General features: G+C 42.6%; 1 protein-coding gene across 3 annotated transcripts in view; it reads right to left on the bottom strand.

Annotated features, from left to right (window-relative positions):
- epha3 (eph receptor A3) overlaps window positions 1-23,371 on the bottom strand; it is a 101,025-nt gene extending 77,654 nt beyond the window's left edge. Inside the window, exons 1-3 of one of the 3 annotated variants that reach the window (XM_056389181.1) lie at window positions 23,144-23,371; window positions 14,245-14,309; window positions 4,582-5,242 (exon numbers count right to left, since the gene is read on the bottom strand). In XM_056389181.1, coding sequence (XP_056245156.1) covers window positions 4,582-5,242; window positions 14,245-14,309; window positions 23,144-23,237 — 820 coding nt within the window. In that variant the 5' untranslated portion in view covers window positions 23,238-23,371. The remainder of the gene's footprint in view (window positions 1-4,581; window positions 5,243-14,244; window positions 14,310-23,143) is intronic. The other 2 variants (XM_056389179.1, XM_056389180.1) reach the window with 2 other exon arrangements.
- Between the last annotated feature and the right edge of the window lie 257 nt (window positions 23,372-23,628).

Raw genomic sequence — 23,628 nt, 5'->3', positions numbered from 1 at the left:
CTTCCACTGAATTAAAACATGTTAAAGAATCCAAGCCAAACCAACAACTCAGGTTTGAGCATGTGTGTGTGTGTGTGTGTGTCTGCATCTTTGTGTACAGATGTACTGCATGTGTGCAACTGTAATAAGCATTATGGTGCTGGCAAGTTTGAGGATTGTGTGTCCTGATAAATCCAGCGAGAATGTAAACCTGGGTCTCTCCTTGAACATACAACAGAACAGCTGCTTGCATTTGCAAAACACACACGTGCACACACGCACACACACACACACACACACACACACACACACACACACACACACACACACACACACACACACACACACACACACACACACACACACACAAAGAAAGCCCACAGACAGACATCCGTTTGCTGTTTTAGGATCAAATTAGGGTTGCAGGAATTTCGCACTGATGGTAGATAGGAGTTAGTTCACCTGCTCCAGTCTGTTCTAATGACAGATGAAAGACTGACTTAGCGAGATTAGATCTGGCCTCACATTCTCTGTGGAAAGGCCGAAGCCTGCTCACAAAACATACAGTAATCCGGACGATGACTGACGCGTGAATTCACGCCGTACAGTGTGAAAAACCTCGTCGCTCTCTCCCTGACAAAAGATCCGATGACATCTCCTGCTCTGATATGGATGATGAAATATCAAAATATGTTCACAGCAATACACGCTGCATCCTGTGAAATATGTCAGGACACATATACACTGCAGCCATCAGCCACAGACACACACACACACACACACACACGTCATAACGGCAGCTCGCACATGGTGACCCATTGCTGTAGCCAGACGGAATTCATGCGCTCGTTTGAAGGCGCCACTGAAAAAACATCCTTCCTTTCACAAACATTTCTCACTATACACACAAATACACACACACACACACACATACAAGTACACACAACCCAGCGAGATAATGACAGTCTAATACTGGAGTGTACTCTACTAAAGCCCTTAAACACACTTTGGAGTCTGTATAAACAAAGACAACTGCTCTTATGCTCGCTCTCTCTCCCTTTCTCTCTCACACACACACATACACACACACACACACACACACACACACACACACACACACACACACACACACACAGAAAAGAAACTAAGCTAAGTGGAAAATGCTGCATCAAGGCGTCCTGTTAAAGAAAACAAAGTATGAAATATTCAGCGAAGGTGCTCCTTCCACATCTTGACTCAGAGCTCAGAGTCAAAGCCAACAACACTCAGTCCAAACACCTCTCTCACCTCTCTCTGCATCTTAAATCTACCTGTGTGTTTCATCACTTCAATAATCATAATAATCATTTGTGGTTTTAGCTGAATTTCAACGTGTTTGTTTGTTTTAGGGAAACAGCAACATGGACAATTATTGCATTCTCCGGACACCAAGGGGGTCACTGAATCAGCTCCCAGAACAACAGTTTTATTTCACTACAGCTCATTTCAATAAAAATCTACACTCCATTTAATAAGAAATCAACAACAACCAAACTCCTTGTGTATGAAGTCATCAGATAAAATCTTACCAAATGGGTTTTTGGTCCCAGTTTGTGTGTGTGTGTGTGTATGTGTGTGTGACATGTAACCACTTGAGAAAGAAGTTTAGACATCTGCATCTCTCTGTTTTAGCTGGCTGCAGCGCTGTAAATATGTTTTCATCTTTTCTCGCTATCTGTCTGTATGGTGACCTAACCCCATGCAGTCATCTATCTGTTAACACAGAGGGCCTGCAGAGCGAGCTGCGCGCTGGGGCCCCCGACGGCTGCACGCGGGGACTGAGGGGGCCTGTTGGTGCAGCTGTCCCACTCCAGGGTAACATAAGACCTTATTAGAGTCCATTAGACCTCTCTGAAACTAATAAGAGATTGTCAAATACATCCAAACATTCACACAATTCACAGAGGGACAGGAAGTGAAAAGAGGGCGGTAGGAAGGGGGACAGGGGTCTGCCATTTGTCTACATAATGTCGCATTCTTGGATCTACAACTTTTCTCCTTTCAAAGTAGGGAGGTGGAAGGAAATATTTGTGGATTGAAGCTGCTATTCGTGTAGACTATTAAATGCTATGCAATTAATTTATTTGTGTCTTAAATTTATTAATATAATTTGGATTCAGATTGTTAAATGTAGACATATAACGCATATTTACAGTGATAAATTATTCTAATGACTTTTAAGGCTCTTTAGGACCCCTTTTCACAAGAAAAAAAAAAAGAAAAAAACAAGCTTCAGAAGTAGATGATTGAGGCCCAGTGTCTGTTTTTAAAAAGAATATTCATATCTCATTCTAACCCTTGTTTTTGCTGTCATTGTTTTGTCTGGGATTTTACATCATCTCCCCTAAGCTGTTTACATTTTGCACATATGAGGTTTTCATGTGACAGCTGCGACAAAGTTTCTGCTCGCATCTGGACAGTGAGGCAGGCTCATCTGGAGTCCACAGCCCCAGAAAAAGAGCTTCCCTCTGCCCTGACAGCAGGGGCTTGACCTGGGAGACAGCCTTTGATCTTTAATTAACACTGGGTCTGACTCTGTGGAGGAGCGAGCTGATGAACATGGAAGCATTTGGGAGCAGCTACAATAGCTAGGACTACTTGAGCTAAAGACAGCCCGCATTTTTTTTTTTTTTTCTTTAAACCTCCACAACACAGTTTTAACTTTAGGTCGTCGTGGAGCAGCCGCAGTGCAGAGGTGGCTGCTTTCAAACAGATGCTTTGTCTGGCTTCTTACACAGAGCGAGGAGCTCTGTGAAACTGAGAAAAGAGGAGCACATATAGAAGGACATGGACCACAGCATCCTGCCACAACAAAGACAAAGTGAGGTTTCATGGCACATGCAGCTGGTGCTTCTGTCTTCTTTGCCCAAGCCGCTGGGAGCAGTTTTCTCTTGGTCAAACAAAACATGCAGAAATGCAAACCAGAAGAGAATGAAGTAAGCAAATATACATACTGCATCGATTATGATTTTATGTAACATACCATATGCGTTGTGGCTTTTAAATATAAAAATGAAAAAGCAAGCATGTAAAGCAATGTAGGCTATTAATGTTGCTGCGTGGGACAAGCTACTGTGCAGATGCAAAAATTTTTGTTGCAGAGAAACACTAATGAAATAGTGTAAAGTGTAACCGACATAAAGCTGTGACATAGAAACCACACACAGGAAATATAACTTTTCCTGAAATGGTCTAGCTGTTTTTTGTCTGTGTTCACACATATATGAATCCCTTTATAAAGAAAAGGTTTAAAATGGGTTGGAAAATACTCTTTTGACAAGTTTATAACCAACTATACAGTTACTTTAAAAGCAGACTGGGAAGCCTCCTTATAGTGTATCCTGAGCTGAAAGCTTCATTATGATATTTAACCTCTGAACCGGATGGTTGCTTGATCCCAAAGGGGATATAACAGTTGTCATAGGGGTATCATTTACTTATTGTTTAAGCTCTTAGGTGAAATGCTGTGAGGAGAAACAAGGACAAAGGACAATAGCAATAAACAAATTGTCCGTATCTGCAGGTAAAGCACTTGGGTAAGGGATGTTTCACAGACATCAGTCGGATAGATCTACAGCACCAGGAGCCATGCAGAAAATTCTCCAGTGACTTCACTCATTGTGACATTTAGACTCTCTCCAACAACCAACCGGAAAAACCTCAAATCCCCAGAAAACCATGTGTGATGATGATGATGTAGCACATGGAAAGAAAGTCAACAGTCAGGATGGACTGAAAATTAAAGGCAGCCAGACATATACTGTACTTTTTGACTTTTTCAACCACCTCCAAGGCGACAACAGACTTTGGGGCGGGTATCGAGTATCTCCAGACTCCAGTGTCTACCCACTCATGCCTCCACCAACACCCACAACCATCACCACAGCTATTCCATTATTCACCATCCACTCCGGCCCACTCCTTTCTTCTGCATTATCAGTCCCATCCTCGCTTCTCTGGTTAAGATCTTCCCATAGCTAATGATGTGTCACAGAGAAGATTACTTTTGAACTACTGAACACGGCGACCTGCGGCTCAAAGACCTGGATAACGCAGCACACACATGCGTGGAAATAGAAGCGAACAACTGCAGACTTATCCACCAACACTCTTGGGATTTTTGAATTTGTTTGAAGGCATCATGCATACGGAAAAAGCTCACACGCATCACAAACATACACACACACACACACACACACACACACACACACACACACAAACACACACACACACACACACACACACACACACACACACACACACACACACACACACACACACACACACACCTACACACATGCATACATCAAGGTTGGCCATTTGACATCAAAGGTTCTGGGCTGACAGATATGAAGTGTCAGAGTCTTCACATCAAACACTTCACTTCCTCAGCCCTGCCAAACTTTGCATTGTATCAGACACAGTATTATAAATAAGGATAGGAATTCAAGCTGTAGTTTCCACTAAGAAATAGATGCAAAGGAGAAATGAGATATCACACAAGAAGAAAGGAAGCTGATGACAAGGAAAGCGTGAGATAAAATGATAGAGGATGTTTCTTACTTTGGCAGGTGTTGCTTCTCTCCTCGTACCCCGAGTTACATAGACACTTCCCAATAGGCACCAGCCACTCCCCCTCTGTGCTGCAGTACATTCGTGGCGGCTCCTCCTCTTTGGAGTGATTGACACATGAGCCTTTGACCTCCACCAGCGACTGGGAGTCCATGGGCACCGTATCAGGGAAGGAGGCCAGATTCCTCACAGTGTACGGGCACTTCTTGAAGTAAACCCTCACTGAAACTAAAGCTACGCAGGCGCCCACGTCCTGGAACGCCAGGTAGAAGCCCTTCTTGGTCATAGGACCCACTTCGCGCACCTCAGTGTTGAGCTTGAGGATGCGATCGCCGAGGTCCATTTGGGTGAAACTCTCATCGGCGGCAATGGTGTCGATCTTAGAGAACTGGTGCTCTCTGAAGTGGCTGCCCTGGTCGTCATCCGTCTCCAGGTAGAGGAGATTGAACGTCTCCTTGCAGGTGCCCAGGACCAACGGGATGGAGTTGCAGTCCCTCAGGGTGAACTTCAGCTCCACGTAGATCTTCTGGGCCGACTGGCGAGGGATCCAGTTGGTGCGAAGCCAGTTGTTCTGGCTGTACTCCATCACGTTGCAGACCTGGAAGGTCCTGATGGGAGTGTAGTGCTCATCCACCCCACTGATCTCTTCCCACTGAAAAAGAAGGAGAGTCGGAAGAGAGAGGCAGAGGGCAGGAGAGCGAGAGAACCAAATACAGGAGAAATAAAGAGGGCAGATTAAAGGGGAAAAACAGAGAGGAAAAGAGAGAGAAGCACAGCGAGGGGTTGTCAAAGAAGCAGGCAGAGTTGTAAGAGCAAAACAGGAAATTTAAGAAATGATAGGAGGGTGAAGGCAAAGGAAGATTGGAAGGGTAGGAAAAAGAAAGATATTTAAAAGAGACGAAGAGAAAGTATAGAGAGGAAGAGATAAGGAAGGCAGAGAACAAGAGAATGAAAAAGAAGAATGTTTTGGTTGACAAGAAGGGCGAGCAAAGAAATTTGAGGAAAGTGGAAGAGGAAGGAATAGGAAGGAGGGAATACGAGGAAAAGAGGGGAAGATAACAGAGAGAAAAATAAAGTTATATCCACCCTGTAAGCATTTACAGATGAATTATTTAGATTCAGAGTCACTCTTGCTGAATACTAAGCATCTAATAAACACTTAAGGGTGAAAAATCACACTACCAGATCTCTTGTAAATTACTCAAATTAATTAAAAGCAAACTTGCTGCCTTAGCCAAATTTCCTAGATTAGGGCTCTGTGAAAATATCTCAGAGAAAAAAACCACGAAGTGTGATTTCTCGTCTCAATACTCCGAAATTTGTGGGAAGCTGTTTAATTGCTGTTAAATATTAACAAAATCTCATAGCGTTTTTTTTCCACCCTTATACTAACATGTTTTTCTCTACAAGTGAGGACTTTCAAGCTGCAGTCTTGGTTATTTGCATCACAGTACTACTGCTACGAAAGGAAACGTGCTCAATCCACTATGAAACAAAAGAAACTACGAAGTACAGACAGATGTGAGTGTATACCAGGAACGTTCGTGTCTATCTTACATTTTCCCTCCACTGGGAGAAAGCAATGAGAGAGGAGAGGAGAAAAAGAAAGCGGGGGTCATTCCTTTTTGAATTCAACACAGCGGGAAGACTCATTGATCATACGCTTTGGCTTCGCTGTCCAGGCAGATCAACAGTGAATCAGAGCAATGATGAACGGGCAAACACCTGAAACACTGGGCTCATTGTGGTTAAAATGACAGTCATTAGAAGGAATGGGCGTAAATGTGCAAATGGATGCTTATCCTATTTATTTATTTTTCTCTCCGTGAAATTCAGAATGGATGTATGCCTGAATGAGCAGAGCTTTCTTCAGACAGAGAGACAGAGAGAGAGAGAGAGAGAGAGAGAGAGAGAGAGAGAGGACGAGAGGGAGGGAGACAGAGAGAAAGAGAGAAAGAGAGAAACTTTGTGGGTAAGAGGAGACTGAATTAACGCTCCTTTCACACAAGAACTGATGGAAACATAAACCCACACACACATATACACTCACATAAGGCTCATGTGAAGTGTTTAAAGTCCCATAGCAGGCGGACACAGCAGGTGCTTTCAGCCTGAACACAGAAATTAATGACGAGCTAAGAAAGTCTAGGTTCTCTATTACATGTTTTTGTGTGCCTATGTGTGTATGTGTGTGTGTGTGTGTGTGTGTGGGAGTAAAGCACATCTATGAGCGCCCGGTGTTCAAGGAGCTCTCAGGCTGAAGGATGGCCACTTGTTTTTCATCTCACAGTAAAGTTAATGAAACACCCCTGAGAGGGAGAGAGAAGGAGGGAGAGGGAGAGAAAACAGCAAAAAGAAGAAGAAGAAGAAGAAGAAGAAGAAGAAAAAAGAAGAAGAGGAATAAGAAGAAGACGAAGGGAGAGGAAAAGGGAGAGAAAATTCGAGAGGAGAGATTCCGTTGGTGTTTAGTCTCCCCCGTCATGCTTTCCTTGGCGTCACCTCATTCATCAGAATGTAGTCCGAGCTCTCTATAGGCCTAACAATAACACGGGTAAGTAGACAGAAGTGAGTGGGACTAAATATAGAGGTAAAGCTGAACTTAACATTTCACCCCACTTTACTAACAAGTGTAATAGCTTGACTTTAAATGTAAGAGTAAAAATGAAGTGATGACATGCAAAAAGGTGCGCTGACAGACTGCGACAGAACAGAAAGCCACCGAGGCACTAAGATTAGTGGATCTGTTGACATTATGTTTGATAAGACAACATCCTCGCTTGAACATAATGAAAAAGACTGTAACCCACTCAGCTTCAGATTGATATATATATGTCATAGTTAAACAGTGTCTTTCTTCCAGGATTAAAAGCAGCACAACCGGGGATGTAACTTTTTGAGCAGATGTGATCTGTCACTGCAGTTTGCTTAAAAATACTAAATGAAAATGTAACCCGCTAAAAATACTCTGCACAGAAATAGAAAGGTTCACATATGGTCCAAAAATACATGAAAATAAGCCACTTGTGTCAGTGAAGGTGCTGATACTGAAAACTTTAACACACAAAGCTGAAAAGTGTGTATAAAACAATGTTAGTTCATTACAGCTTATATTTGGTTGCAACTCTGCCTCACAGAAATGACATTTTCTATCAACATGATGAGAAACATACTGAACTCTTTAAACGAATGTCTCTGTAAAGTCGCAAAACATTTGTATTTCATTTGTTTTCCCTACAATAAATTCTTGTGGCACTGTAGCATAAAGCACCACTAATATGTTTATGGTAATTTTTGGGAACTTAGAGAAAATGAGGGAAAGATCTTAGTCTTTTTTTGAGATGCTGAAAAAACCTCACTGACACTTTTTCTATATTTGAGCAAAACCACAATCTTTTCCTGAACCTTAACCAAACTTTTTTTTAGGAGGCTTAACATGTGCAAGCTCGGATTGTGTTGCACTTTGTTGTTCTAGACGAGGATGTGGTACGTCCTCGTACAAATACATTACTGTTATTTTAGAATGAACTTAGAAAAATCATATTAGTAAATGAAACTTCTGAGAGACATGGTGGTTTGTCAGCACACCTTTTGGTTCCTGAGAAAATGTACAATAATGTTACAGGTTGCTGCTCCTCCTCGTCGTGCCACACATTCAGAGCAAATAGTAGTTTGGTCATGTAAAAAAACAAAAAAAACAAAGATTACAGCTGCTTGAGAAGCTGCTTGTCTTTGTGGATTTCTATCTACCTCTCTGTGATCTAGGATCTAATGAAAAACCTAAGAGGATGAAGTAAATGCAAGTGGAGCAGACGTCTTCTCCGTCTCACTGGTTCAAGAGCTTCTCTACTTACTGAACAAATGATTATTTTATTTCATTGTGCCACATTTAAAAAAAAAAAAAGTGGCCTTGATAGTTGGAGGGCATGCATGTGTGTGTCTGGTTGTTTGCTAAGTATGTGTGCTGTACATATACTTACATACAGTAAACTGAGCAAGCGAATGTGTGTGTGTGAATACAGCCGATGTTCCACTTCACTTTCCCGTTTCTATGAACATGTTGTGCGTTTGTGTTTGTGAATGTGTGTGTTTGTGTACTACTCAGTGTTTGTATGCCGATGTCTGTGTGAGCTGCGGCCTTTATGTCGTATTCTTTTTATGTCCTTTCATGTCACGCACAATGATACAAACTGGGCTGAAGCGGCTGCGAGTGATGGCTCTCTGCTTTTAAGCTGTCTGAAGAGGAGGGGCCTGAAGTTTGCCGAACACAAACACGCACAGGGTTCAGAATCAAACCCAGGTGTGCATGTGTCTGCATGTGAGTGTGTGTGTGTGTGTGTGTGTGTGTGTGTGTGTGTGTGTGTGTGTGTGTGTGTGTTGGGTATGCTATATCCTCTTCCAGAGTAGATGACTCGATTTGAACGAGTCTCTGCCAAAGTAAATGAGACCTCCGCTATGATGTGAGGATCCCACTCTGGAGGATAGCATCTATTACACAGAGTTACCCTCCTCATCCCCTTCCCCAAAGATTACATCATATGAATGAAGTCCTCCAACCTTGAATCACTCTCCCGGGTTTGTTAGCCAAGGCTTGTTTTATCTGTCCTTCACTTGACAAGGAGCAAGAGCGAGTGAGGAAATAAAGAGAGAATGCCTTAACATCTATCTCCAGATCTGGCAGTGGATTAGTGAGGGGAGTGTGACACGCTCTGTGGATCTCTGGAAGTGTGTATAAGTCTTAGCAGCCACCTCTTGGAAGCTGTGACCGACTACAGACACAAGATCAGAGCTCTAGTGTGATCTGGGCACTTTTTCCATGGGGAAAGCATAATGCCAGACAAGAGCAACAGCGTCGAACGATTCTGCAAAACTCCGCATTACATTAAATGACAATAAAAAAATCCAGAGCCACCGTTTTTACAACGACCACCTCTTGCTTTCTGCAATATGTGGAAGCTCTGCTGCCATCAGAGGCAACTCCCACTGAGAATGAGTGGAGCTGTTTGTGTGTCAACCAGGATAAATAAAGGTCTAAAATGAGCCGCCACCCCCTTGTTTCTCTGCAGGGGGGCGTAACTCACCTCTCCCTGCCCTCTAATTGATATATAACAACACTAGGACCCTACAGCAGTCCTTGTGACCTCTGACCCCCCACAACCCCTGGTGGTCACAGCCGGGGCACAGTTTGGTGTGATCTAGCCCCTGGTTTCTCTGATCTGTGCTGTAGGTAGGTGTGGCAGCTAAAGGGACAGTAAAATGGAGTGTAGTAACCTGATCCTCTCAAGACATTAAAACTACTGCAACAGGCACGTCTCAGAATCACACAGTCAGCATGCCAGTTCACCCACTTCAAAGACATGGAGGTCAATGGGAGTTAATGGACCAGTAAATGGAACAGTGTAGGGTAACAATGCATTTAGCCCAAGACTAGTTGTGTTGTAGGAAACAAGATTGAGAGAGAGTATCTTCTATTCCTATTTCTATGTGTAACAATAACGGCTTTATCTTATTTTACTTTAATATTATTTTATTCTATTTTATTTGTCAACAAGATCAATGATAGGGGTTTTTTTCTGCCCTACTGAACTCTATTTTAATGTCCCTCCATCAGCAATTCATATAACAACAATAATTAATAGAGTAACTAGATCCAGGTTGCAAAAATAAAATAAAATAATACGAAATAAAATAAAATAATAAAAAGGACATGAAATTAATTAATGGGGCTTTATAATAAAAATCATGGGAAAAGCAAAGCTCATATATTGCGTATTTACAATTGTCTTTTATACCTCTACAACTAAAAACTGGGGCGTCCACAACAAGTTTGGAGCCAGCTTACGTTTTGGGCTCCATAGAGGTCGTAGGGGTCACAGACACGACAACTGCAGCATATCAGTCAGAGGACATTTCATCAGCCGGTCTTACCAAAGGGAAACCTGAATACACTCTTCATACCTCCACATCTTCCTCAATCCCCCTGTTTTTGAACAAGCCCCAAACCTTGCCGTGTTAATCCTCGTCTATGCTTTGCTCAAGGACACATCAACAGCAATTGCTGAAGTATAATGGAAAAAAGAGGGCCTACGATAGTCAACCAATGCTGGATTAGGGGGATGCACCCTGGTTCCCATGTTTTTTAAATATTTTTAAGACCATTGCAAAGTGTCTGTTATTCGTTCATTCATTTATCTTCTTCTATGTATTTTCAATTAACTCCAAAGAACCACATGTGCAGACTGTCCATAATACTGTGGGGGCATTTTTTCGATGGTGAGAAATCCGTGTATTGGTTTAGGATATTTAATAATTTTGAGGTCTAATATTTTTAATTGTTTTGGGTATTATTAGTGTATAATTGGGGTGTATTCCTTGTACTGAAGGGATATTTGATATAGTTATAGATAAATGTGTTTTCATGGTGTACATTTTGCATTGGCTTGTCTCACCAAGAAGAAAGCAACTATAACACACTTTATACTTCCTCCTCCTCTTCCTCCTCTCTGGTCCCTTGCCTCGCCCTGTTAATCCTCGTTTATGGATGGACTTTTCTCTGTACTCTCTCACTTTCTGTGGGTTGGGGTGGGGTGGGGGCAGTGTGTGCTGGTAAGGCTGATTTCACAGATGGGATGGCAGCAGAGCACGGGGGGCTTTAAGAGCCCTTGGGTGACTGAAGAAGTTGAAACAGCAGTCTCTACTCTAAGAGCAAAAAAAAAAAAAAAAAAAAAAAAGGCTGGCTGACTGAAGTGGTGGACCTCGTCCAAAATATAAAAAGCCATGCCATTACACATGCCCCCACCCTCTCCTCTTCCAGACCTGAGAATCGGAATGTGAGATGTGAATGTGCATGTGTGTGGGTGTGTGTAAATATTTCTCATTATTCCTGACAGTAAATGCAGAGTGCACTCACTGTGACCACTGGCTTTTTTCTATAGATGTCAAGCTTCTTCATTGTGACACAAAAGTTCAGTCAGCACCCATTGTTACTTAGCTTATAAAAGACTCCTGTGGAGGGCAGAAGCCGTAATATGGAAAAAACAATTACAGGGAAGACATTTCACTGCATATGCAATTGTACATTTTCTTTTTGTTTTTCCTCTGAATGCTGATTGAGCAGTTCCATTCATTCCATCTAATACAATTTCTTCCTGTAAAATAAGCCTTTGTTTTATGATATCTGACATAAACTTATTTTAATTCAATCATCAAAAAAGCTGCTGTTGAAAAATGTTGCAAAATAAATGACAGCATTTGCTGAACTACAGGAAATGTGTGATTTTCATTGACTAACTGTCAACATTTTAAATATTTTAATATTTCAGCATTGCAGTCGAACCTATCAAATTGCTGGTTTTTCCCGTGTGTTGGCAAAAACTTTTTTTTTTTTTTTTAAAACAATCAAGTCAATACACAACAGCCCTGGCGAAAATAGGAATGCTGTTGTATCCCCTGTTGGGTCCTATGAAAAATGGACTTCACTTTGAATGTGCCCATTAATTCTATTTTGTATGCAGAGCCAGCGTCTGGGGTGTTGGTTTGTTACTGAAGAATGCTTTCAAAGCACGCAAGAATGTAATCTTTAACACTCTTTAGTCTTGTGAAGGGCTAAGCCCCCTGGACACTGCTCAGCAATCAGCCTGCCTCCCAGACAGATAAAAGTATATCTGGATCACATACACACACACACGCAGACACACACACACACAAACTCGTTGGTCGGTATAGCTCCGGAGTGAACATCCTGGGGAGGCTAAGCTCTTAATTTGTTCTGACCGGAGCACGTTGTGTCTCGGTAGGCCAGTAGCAGAGGCCTCTCCATCAATGTGAATGACTGTTTGTGTGTGTGTGTGTGTGTGTGTGTGTGTGTGTGAGGGCTCAGTGCCACTGCCACATTATGAGAAATCATTTGTGAGCAGCAGTCTCCCAGGGCAGGCTGTTTATCGGAGCGCAGTCAGTGGATGACGTGAGTAATTACAGATGATTCACCTTGAGGACTTGATCATCAGCAATCTCTCTCTCTCTCTCTCTCTCTCTTCTCTCTCTCTCTCTCTGTCTCTCATCCTTTCCTGTCCTTCCCTCTCTCCTCCTCCTCTGTCTTTCTTCCTCTCCCTCTCCCTCTTCAACCCTTTTGCCTATCTCTCCCTCTGTGTCTTCCTCTTTTTGATCTTCTTCTTCTATCCTCTCTCTTTCTCTCTGGAGTCATTTTCATTTAAAAGTGACATTGGCTCCCATTCCTGCAGCATTTACTGTACAATCGCATGCTTTTCCTCTGAACTTGTTCAAAGCAAATAACTTGAAATAAAGCAGACCTCGCTGCACACACTGCACAACCTCCAACACACATTCCAATGTCCAGCGCTGGATCAAGTCCCCGATACCGGTGCGCATTTTCCTACTTGCTCACACGTGAATAACTTCTATCAGCACAACATAAATCTCTCCCTTCAAATGGTCACGCAATTGTCCTGTAGCTTGCAATTGTCTTTGGACTAAATGCATTCTTAAACAGCCTCCAGTTTTTTCCTTTGAGCCATTTTTTCGTTGTGGTTCAACCTCATGAAGAAACTCCGAGCATTTTGACAGTGCCAACGCTTTACATGGCCGAGGGAAACAAGGTTTGGCAGCTCCACGGAACAAATGACTGGATTACCTTAAGCCACTGCCAAGGAGTAATTCTAACACTTAATAAAGGAAAAACGAGGAAGTGTGCTGTGTGTGCACGTATGTGTGTGCGCATGCGTGTGTGTGTGTGTGTGTGTGTGTGTGTGTGTGTGTGTGTGTGTGGGTGTGTGTGTGTCAGTGGGCCAGCCCTGAGGCACAGTAGTCTAACTAGTTAAGCAAATAAACACTGAGTGAGAGCTCACTGGAGGGACATTGGTAGCAGAGAGAAGCTGATAAATGGGGCTGCAGAGAGAAGTATGGCACGATGCTGCTGCAACATTGCTGGTTTGTTTTTATTAAAGCGGTGTAATTCTCATGGTTGGAAAACGTTAGAAAGTGCAGCACGAATAATTGATACACGTAGAACTACAGAGAGGCTATGGAGGTAAAAGTTGAAGGGGTTTGTGTTAAAAGACTAATAACTAATAACTGTAGTTATGTGTATGTGACAGACAGAATGAGGCGCACACTGTCAATTAGGAAAGAATGGATTAACGAGTGAAAAATCAAAAAATGGAATTACAATGTTTACATGCAACAGCAGTAAAATGATGTCTAGTGTTGATGCGATATTTACTCAAAAAGGGGCTCGGCCTATCGACATTCTTATGTGGATGCTTTTGCGCCTACAACATAAAATCCTTTAATGCCTTAATCTTTCTTTAAACACAAGCACACTCAGATACTCCAACTCCCGCACACGCATGCAGTACATTTTCCTTTAAGCGTCTTGACCATATGGCAAGCTCCAAATGCTTAACCTTTAACCTGTGAGAGGGAGAATGGACAAAAAAAATGTCTAAAGAAAAGTGGGTTAATCTGCACTTGGCTCATTGAGTCAACATGACACAGTGGGAACCACGGGAGTTTGAAAATCCTGATTTCATGTGGTGCGGGGCTGAAGCCCGCGTCCAGTTCATTTCGGCGGGTCCGTCTCCCAAATGTAATGCAAATGAAAACATGATGTGGGTAAATATAGAGATAGAAAATACTCACCCCATGCGATGGGTAGGAAATCCATCCTAACTCCCCCTGGCTTGCTTTAGAGTCTAACAGGTTGACTGTGGTGAGGAAGAGAAAGAGAGAGGGAAAACAAAGAGAACATATGAGTGTCTAGTTCTTGTTAGCCCCAATTAGCCCTTATCTAATCCCACAGAAGGGATCACCAACCTCAAGCACTGATCATGACTCTATTTACTCAGCTGCCACACACACACATAGACAGACACACACACACACAACACACACACACACACACACACACACACACACACACACACACCACATATCCTATGTTCACCAACAGAGCGAGCTGGCTGTCTTGTCTTGCCGTGTAAAGCTTCAAAGCAGAAGTTGGCTGGTCAAACTGGCTACACCACACAGATATCCTGAAGAGGTACGGATCTAAAGTAGAGCCAACAGTTCAAAAACCAACCACAACAGGAAGTGTTTGTTTTCTAAGGCTCATCCTTTTGACCCATCTGAACCCCCCCACCCCACCTCCCACCCCCCACCCCCGTTCCATGTAGCAACACATCCACCCATGGTGATTGGACTGGACCCAGGTGAAACAAAAAAAAAAAAAGCATCAAATCTAAATTCAGATACAACTGCCAGATTCATAGGTGGTCAGAAATTCAATTGGCCACTCTGAGAACAAACTCTAAATCCATTTATAATGAACGGAAATACAATTTTATGTGTGTGTCCTGCCAAGAATTCACTCTTCTCAAACAGAAAACCAAGCAGCCGAGAGGGAGATTCATGTCTAATAGAAGGAGTTTGACAGAGAACAAATAAGACAAGGAACTCCATTAGCATGATGGTGCAATTTGAGGCTTTGAGTTAGCGATGGGAGTTTCAAATGGTGAATATTTGCTGCCAAATGGGACTTTTGTGCACACGTGAACGGATTCTTTTCACCGACCCGTGATGTGAACATGTCAGCGAGATCAACTCTGACGTACAGCATCTTCCTCAAGCGCAGAAAAATAAGATACAACGTTTTCTATTCTTAGTACATACACATGGCTCTGGTGTGAATTATTGTCATCGAGTACACCTGTCAGTACGGGCCATGACATACTGACAGATGGGCCATGACTGGGGAATGTGGAGGCTGCCTTATGCTCTATAGATTCCCCACTAGTTCTGTAGTGGTTAGTAACACTGGTGCCAGAACATGGAGGACAACAAGACTTTTTGTCCCTCCACTCTCAGGGTCTATGGTAATAAAGTGATAACGTCTAAGCCAGGTAGAACATTGGCGATAATGTCCTTTTAATCCAATCATAATCAACCACTGTGTCATTCAAATAAAATCTAAGTGATGAGTATGAATTGAGTGTCTGACTATTTGTTCGCCTAACTGCACATCCTGAGTGCAACAGCTGTCCGAGTGAAAAACATAAAGGTCTGTAAAAGTTGCCACCCACTCGTCCTTAATTTCAAATGTAAGAACAAGCACAAAATGTTCTTCGTAAGAGCGCCACGCACTGGCAAAGGTGTTTGCGCTTGTTGGTGGACCATTGTGCTGACAAAAAAAAAAAAAAAAGGATTGAGAAGCTGCTACAATTTTGATCTGGAAGTACCGCGACAGTCAGGAATGTATCTTATTGTATTTCAGTTGTGCAACAACAGTAGGCTAGGCTCAGGTGACATGACATGAAAAACGTTCCATCAGCCAAAGCTGATTAGTAACACAAATCAGAGACAAAATATGCTACAACATCTTGTGAGTATGTTCAAGCCGAGTAAAACAATAGAAAGTAATGGCTTATGTAGCTACAATAAACTAATGAAAAAACTTGAAAATATTTATTACTTAAATTAATTAAATTAAAAGATCAATAATTAATCTTTTTTTTCAGAGGAACCGAGAAAACTAATATGATGTATTACTTGTTGTGTGAATGAGAAGCTACTAAGAGGAAACAAACAGATAAAATCAGTGTGCTCGAGTGTGAGACATGGTGATACAACCCTGGTAAATATGTGTTGTTCCTTCTTTGTTGTTCATTGTTTTTATTTATTCATTAATTTTTTTCATTTTTTTTTTCAATATCTCTCTCTTTTGGTATTGAGCAAAAAAAAAATAAAAGAAAAAGACTAAACTTTCTAAAACAGACTTTTTACAAAGCCTCTTTTTGGGTCGATATATTTAAAATTATTTTAGAGAGAATTATTAATTAATTTATGTTCATGGTGACCCATTTCGACTTTGTTATGACCAACAAAAAAAAAAGGAAACAAGAAAAAAAAGATATGAATTTACATGCTGTGAGTACAAACATGCACACTGAGTGACCTGCATGAACAAATCAGGGGATAAATCAGTGAATACAAATTGGATAAGGAGCAATAACGTCTCACTGTTTCCCTTTAAGTTAGAACCTGAGCCTGACTCAGCCTCTTTCTCCTCATCCTGCTGAGAGCAAATCAGTCCACAGCTCAAGACTCACACAGACAAGTGTACTTACACACACACACACACACACACACACACACACACACACACACACACACACACACACACACACACATACACAGCAAAATGGAGCAGCAGTGCTGTAAGGCCCTGCAGCTGTAACTCTATTCACTGTGCAAATATGAAGAATACAATCCCACTGTATTCTCCCATTCAAAGCTTCAGCAGGCAGGAGTGTACACATGTCCGACGACAGCCACAAAGAGAACTTGCGGGTCACGAAGGACTGATGCCGCTCTGTGAAAACTATTTCAGTCACGATATTTTACTCCTCACAAGCAGCGTAAACTGAATTTGCAGAGAGAAGTGATTTCACTGCTCTGTGAACTCATTGTTGTTTCACACTAGAATAAAGGTTGAGATGGAAATCACCATTTTCTTCAGGCAAGTCTGATAACTATCAGCCAGTGTGGCAAAAAAAAAAAAAGCCTGAAAGGAAAGCAAAGAAAGGAACACACACACACACACACACACACAACACACACACACACACAGATTTATTATCAAATCCCAGCCTCAAAAAGCGACTAAATTGAGGCTCACCTGCGCTGTATCCATGCTAAGCCACTCAGCCAGTTGAGTGGCAGTAGACACATTCCTATTAGAGTCTAATGAAGCTATCTGTTCATGTCAGATAATAGCAGCTCAGCATCCAGGGCCATTGCTTCCAATTTACATTTCTCAACGAGCCGAGCCCACCACTCAAATTGAGCCGAGCGGGGGAATTTGAGAGCAGAAAATTAGATGGCTCTCATATCGCAGGAGGAAAAAGCCCCCTCCAGCTGCAGTTGGCTGGGGAAATCAGCACCCACACACACACGGACACGCACACACACACACACACACCATTACAGAACATACATAAACACTCAGGCTGTGCGCTGCTTCAAAAAAAAAAAAGAAAACCCTCAGAATCGCACCAAAGGATGTAGCCCGGTCCAAGAAACAAAGAGGAGTAAACACACAAATATATGCACCAAAAATGATGCACACACATTCACACTTACACACATACTGTATGCATACACTCTTGAGATGCTCACAAAAACATGCACATATTCCTGCACATGCGCACAGAAGCAGGCACAAAATAAGAGCAAACACAAACATTTGCTGACAGTCTTTCTCTCTCTCACTGTCTCTCTCCCTCACACACACACACACACACACACACACACACACACACACACACACACACACACACACACACACACACACACACACAGAGTCAGTTAGCAAGCTAGCGTCAGCCAAGCATATAGCCCCTGCCCCATCAGGGAGTGCCTCTAAACGGGAACTAGGAGTATTAATAGCAAACTGAGCCAGCCTGTCTGGGAGGGAGCAAAACATCACAGAGGTAGAAACAGGTGAATCAATATATAACACATACGTGGGCCACCATCCCACACACATAAACCAACCCCGGCTAAACGGAGGAAGACACAGCGCCACAGGCAACCATGAGTCCTGCCGGTTTCTATGATAAACTGATGGGAATACTGCACCATCCAGCCAGTGAACCCAATGAGCACCTTGCAAATGCAGTTTAAGACCACGGCCATGTGGCATTAATTCTCATTTTGTCATTTGCTAGTGACCTAGTATCGCTTGGCACAGCGTACGTTGAAATATTAACATGAAACACTGGAGCACAGACCACGGGGTGCCTATTTTGATGTCTATGTTCTCATAATTTAACAGCTAAGTTAACCATTATGACTGTCTGGGCAAACTTTAAATCAATACTCCCATAATTTTCCCTCACTGCCTGGCACTCAGCAACACGCCCCCAGTAAAACACGATGAAAGAAACTGGTTCCCAGCAGATGTACATGGAAATTTAATCCTCAGCCAGAGACACAATTAAAATGTCTTTCGCTGGATGAGTGGAAGGAAAAGCTGTCAGTCAGAGATGCTGGCATAGAATAGAATAGAATAGAATAGAATAGAATAGAGTAGAATAGCTGGACATGGGCATGCTCTTCTAACATCTCCCATCTAACACAGTGGATGGGGCTTCGTGTTTGCAGCCTGGCTCTGAGCATGTGAAGGCTGGCAGGCCGCAGTGCAGGCAAAGCAAGGCGACTTGTGTCTGTGTTAAAGGGTGAAGTGTTCACCTCCCATTATGAATTATTCAAGTGCAGAGTCGCTCTGTCTGATGTTGCTGCTGCTTGCCCAACCCCTCTGCCCCCATTCTTCTTTCTTTCTTTTCTTTTCTTTTCTTTCTTCTTATACCTTATACTTATATGCCTTGTATATACACACACTTCAACACTTTAACACTCACAGAAACACAACAGCACTCCTGCACAGAGAGGCTACTCTATAATCTTATATCTATACATATAAACCTAAACGTGCTATCACAGACACAGACACACAAAACACCTTGATCAGAACTCTGAGGCCTGGGCCGCCTGCTGTTACACTGAGGATGCCACTGTCGATCCTTGGCTCAATGTTTGGCTAAGACACACAAATAAATATAGGCCTACAGTATATGTAGAGAAAGGGGTTGGGGGTGGGGTGGGGTGGTGTTTTTAAAGGAGGGTCATGTGAAAGCACATTTCCAGCACCTCTGAAAGGTACCATCGCTCACAAACGCCCGTTCCTCCCAGTGGGACTGCAGCGCCGGGCTCCCCGGGCCAAGCCTCCCGACCGCCGGCTAAAAATATCAGAGGCCTCCCGATGCCCCGCAGCGGGCCAACGTCACGCCACGCCGCGAGACACACTCAACACAGCAAAAAAAAAAAAAAAAAAAAACAGCTAACAACTTTTTTTTTTTTTTGTTCGATTAAATGTGTAAATAAACTAAAAAAAACTAACAATATCTCATTTCGCATACTTGCCCAAAGTTGAAATGAATCATCGCCTCTAAATGATATTCTCGGGGATTTTCTCTGTATTTCCATCAACTCTTCCCAAAAGTTTTAAACAGGGTCATTGCGACCTAATGAAAGCCACACAGTAGAAATGCTATTATTAAAAAAAAATGATTGTGGAGGCACAGAGCCGAGAGGGGGGTATTAGACTGAAGGAGCTATAACTAGACTTCTGGTCTCCTTATAAATGTGGAGGGAGATTATAAAATAGGAACATACGTTTTCTATCGTCCCGTTCAAGTTGAGGTTTTGTTTTCCACGAAAAAAAAAAATTCTGTACACTCAGTAAGTAGTTGATGCATTTATTAGCCTACTCTATGAGTCTGTGATTAATGAGGCCTTTGATTCATTTCCTAATTTACTAATAGCTTTCATATAAACTCTCTTCGCGGATTTGCAGCAGATCATTTTATGACCATCGATTTGAAAGTTCACACAGAGCCGCTGACCAGCTCTCGATCTTCTTTCATAATCTGCTGCGCGCCTGCAGGCTAGATCTGACCCCAGGCAGCCTGTTCATATGAAAATAAAAATAAAAAACTTTATTTAATTTGGCCTATTCTTCACTCATGTGAACTCTGACCTACAGTGGAGCAAAATGACCTGAAGAGTGAAGCTTTATGATTTGTTTGCCACTGTGTCTAATTCTAAACATGAATATAATTTTCAAGGAGAACACAAGATTCACATAGTTAATCAATCCAAGATCTGGTACTTTCCCATCGTCAAAGGCTGCTGGCTGCAATTTTACTTTTTACTTTTATTCAAAGAGCCGCGCACACACAACTGGTCTATAGACACAGCCACAGGTCACAGTGTCCGTTTCTTTACTTTGATCCATAAGGACAGAAACTCATCTGAGTTTGTACCCACTTCATGTTCCGCTCCAGCGCTTTTCTCTAACACATATATTTGGACCTGATCTTTCTGACTGTGGCCGGACACTGGAGCCTGAACCGACTGTTGCACGTTTAACTCAGAGAGAATCTGCGCCCTGCAGTCCAAAGTGTGATCTGTGCTCCTGTAGATCCATATTCTGTGTGTGTATGTGTGTATGTGTGTGTGTGTGTGTGTGTGTGTGTGTGTGTGTGTGTGTGTGTGTGTGTGTGGTGTGTATGAATTCGTGTATAATGTAGACACGCAGCGGCTCGATACTGACACTCTCTGGTAGATTTATGTCTCAGGAAAGGTGAACTGTCTGACTGTCTTTTTCTTATTGACACGTCGCACTTGTACTGTTCCTCCTTATGAAAGCGGGTTTGAGGATTTCTCTCTCTCTCTCTCTGTCACACACACACACACACACACACACACACACACATACGCACACACGCGCTGATTTCCTCTCTCCCTCCCTGACACACTCTCCAACACACACACACACACGAACACACACACACACACACACACACACACACACACACACACACACACGAACACACACACACGTACCGGTGGACTACTGTGTGTTTTGTTAGGGTGATGTGTATTTTCTGTGGTTTTGTTTCTTTTCCAGAGCTGAGCGCGCGGATGCTCTGCGTCCATCAGACTTATATTCCAATAAACGACTTTAATCTTCAAGCTGTTACACAATCAGAAAGTTTCTCAGGGTAAAAGAAAGATTTGCAGCACAGGCCTGGTTGACCTTGACTTTACTTCTCACGGAATGGCACTTTTCTCCCGATTTCGGATTTATGCGTTCATATAGCTTACCGCAAATTAAACCTACTGATCTCTGGTACAGCAGGAAACAGGCTACGTGGCGCACAAAAAGAAGAAAAAAATGCAAACAGGGTATTTAAAAAAAAAAAAAAAAAATCTGATTAATGTTCTACATTCAACAAACCTTTTCGTTCAGAAGAAATCAGCTTTTACATTTTAACTTTTCAATGGAACTTTTTAGGCAAAGTAACTTATGAGTTGAGGAGGAAATCCGGTCCAGGTTCACACACCAAACAGAAAGGAAACCAGGCTTCAGAGGTTGTTGGTCATTTCAGTTACAGGAGTCCTCGTCAGTGTAGATAACAGATCAAATGAAGGGAAGCAGCACAACCACGGTTTGTATAATGTTGCCATTAGATTAGGGCTGATCCTTTGACCTGGCCCTATACACCCAAACTTTCCTAACTCGTCCCATATCAGGATGAGTGACTTGTGACATACTATTTTTTTTTTCCTTTATTCACCGGCTGCAGAAGGATCAGAAACATGCGTTTGTGCGTTTAGCACTTCACTTGTCTGCAAACATTTAATTACTGTAGAGTAGATTACAGTCGCCACGAAGGATCGCTCAGATTCGTTTAATCACTTTATAAGCATTAAGGTTTAAATCACTATAATTCAACGACATTAGGGAACTATCAGTGTATCCATACACTGTACTCTGACTAGTATTTTATTTGTTCGTTACATTTTTTTTTTTTTTACACGGGATATTGTGATCTCTCAAACCATGTCCCTTTGGACAGTGTGACCCAAATCTTCACTCAAATGTATTTTAACCCTGTGTCAGCTACAAAACACTTCAACCTCAACACGTATTTATAGGGCATAAAAAGTGGCTATATTTTTGAAAAAATAAAAATAAAAATAAGGAAGTTAAACAAATCTTAAAGTACAAAGGAGGAGACAGCTGAACTTGTTTCCAGCGCTGTTTCACATGTTTGGAGAAGTGACTGTTCTGCTGAGAGTGAACCGCTCTGTCTCATTCTGCCGATTTTCAAAATAAAGAAGTGAGCGAAACTTACAGTGGAAATAAGTGAATTTCTCTCGTCTGCACCGCCGTCATTTATTTCACCCGTTTAACGAAACATCGCATTTAAATATATGTTCCTATAAAAACACAACCATGAAACCACGACACGACTCGTGAGATGGACAGTTTACGACATCTCCACTGTGGCATACAAGTCAACTGCTTTGGTTTTATTCAGGTCATCTTCTATTGTGCTCATCTTCTATTTATCGCCTTTAAGTCGGTGCGACTGTGAGCACTAGAACTGGGGCGTCTACCCCAAACGGATTCTTGGATTAAACAGATCGACGCGAGCCCCTCATGGAAACAGACAGCGGAGTTTCTTTACATCTTTTCGCCGCGTAATAACTCCGCAATATGCGCTTTGGGAGCTGCCGCCATCGCTCAGTTCATTCCAATTTAAACAACTATTAACCGCCCGTTCGTGACATCCGAAACGAGGCTACCTTGTCTGGACCTATTTTCCAAGTTCACTATCTAATTACCGCGTGTTGGTGATCAGACCTCGGCGCTCAGTGATCCTCAGTGTCACCTTCATGCGCTTTGGATCATCTTGTTATTGTTATCGCTGGAATTTGGACAGTAGCAAGTCCGCGGCGAGCGCACAGCGCTGGCCCCGATGTGTGCCGTAGCGCACCGTTCACAAAAACACACACAGATGAGAGCGCGCGCGCACACACACACACACACACACACACACACGTACACATACACACACACACACACATACACATAAACACACACATGTCCTGAGCCTGAGAGTTCCCTTACCTTCATTGGGAGGGTAGATGATGGCAAACGCAGGAACAACGCAGGACAATAAAAGAGGTAAAATGAAAAGGAGTGATCGCGGATTGCAATCCATGGCGGCGGATCAGAGGTACATAACTCCATGAAGCCACTGACTGATCTGAGAGCGTCTTCTCCCCACTCAGCTTTCTCCCTCTCTCTTGCTCCGTCTCCCTCCGGTTGGAGCAGTTTTCCGCTGGGTCCTACAGAGTCTGACAGACAGCAAAACACAGCCCGCAAGTTCACCACAGGTCAGTTTAGTTCCTCTACCACGGGCGTCTTCTTGACGTGAGTGACAAACTCAGCTATTCAGCATATTTTACTGCCAGGGTCAATCCAAAAGTGTAATTTGAATCACTGAAATAGAAAGCAGAGGCTGAGAGAAATATTAGAAATCTATCTGGGAACAAAAGGTAATACCATATGCTCCTGTGACCTCCTACTGTAATAATTCAATCACATTTACC

Source organism: Seriola aureovittata, chromosome 11 (assembly GCF_021018895.1).
Source record: "Seriola aureovittata isolate HTS-2021-v1 ecotype China chromosome 11, ASM2101889v1, whole genome shotgun sequence".
Classification (NCBI taxonomy): Eukaryota; Metazoa; Chordata; class Actinopteri; order Carangiformes; family Carangidae; genus Seriola; species Seriola aureovittata.
The sequence above is the reverse complement of the archived record's forward strand: the minus strand, read 5'-3'. Positions and strand labels throughout refer to the sequence as shown.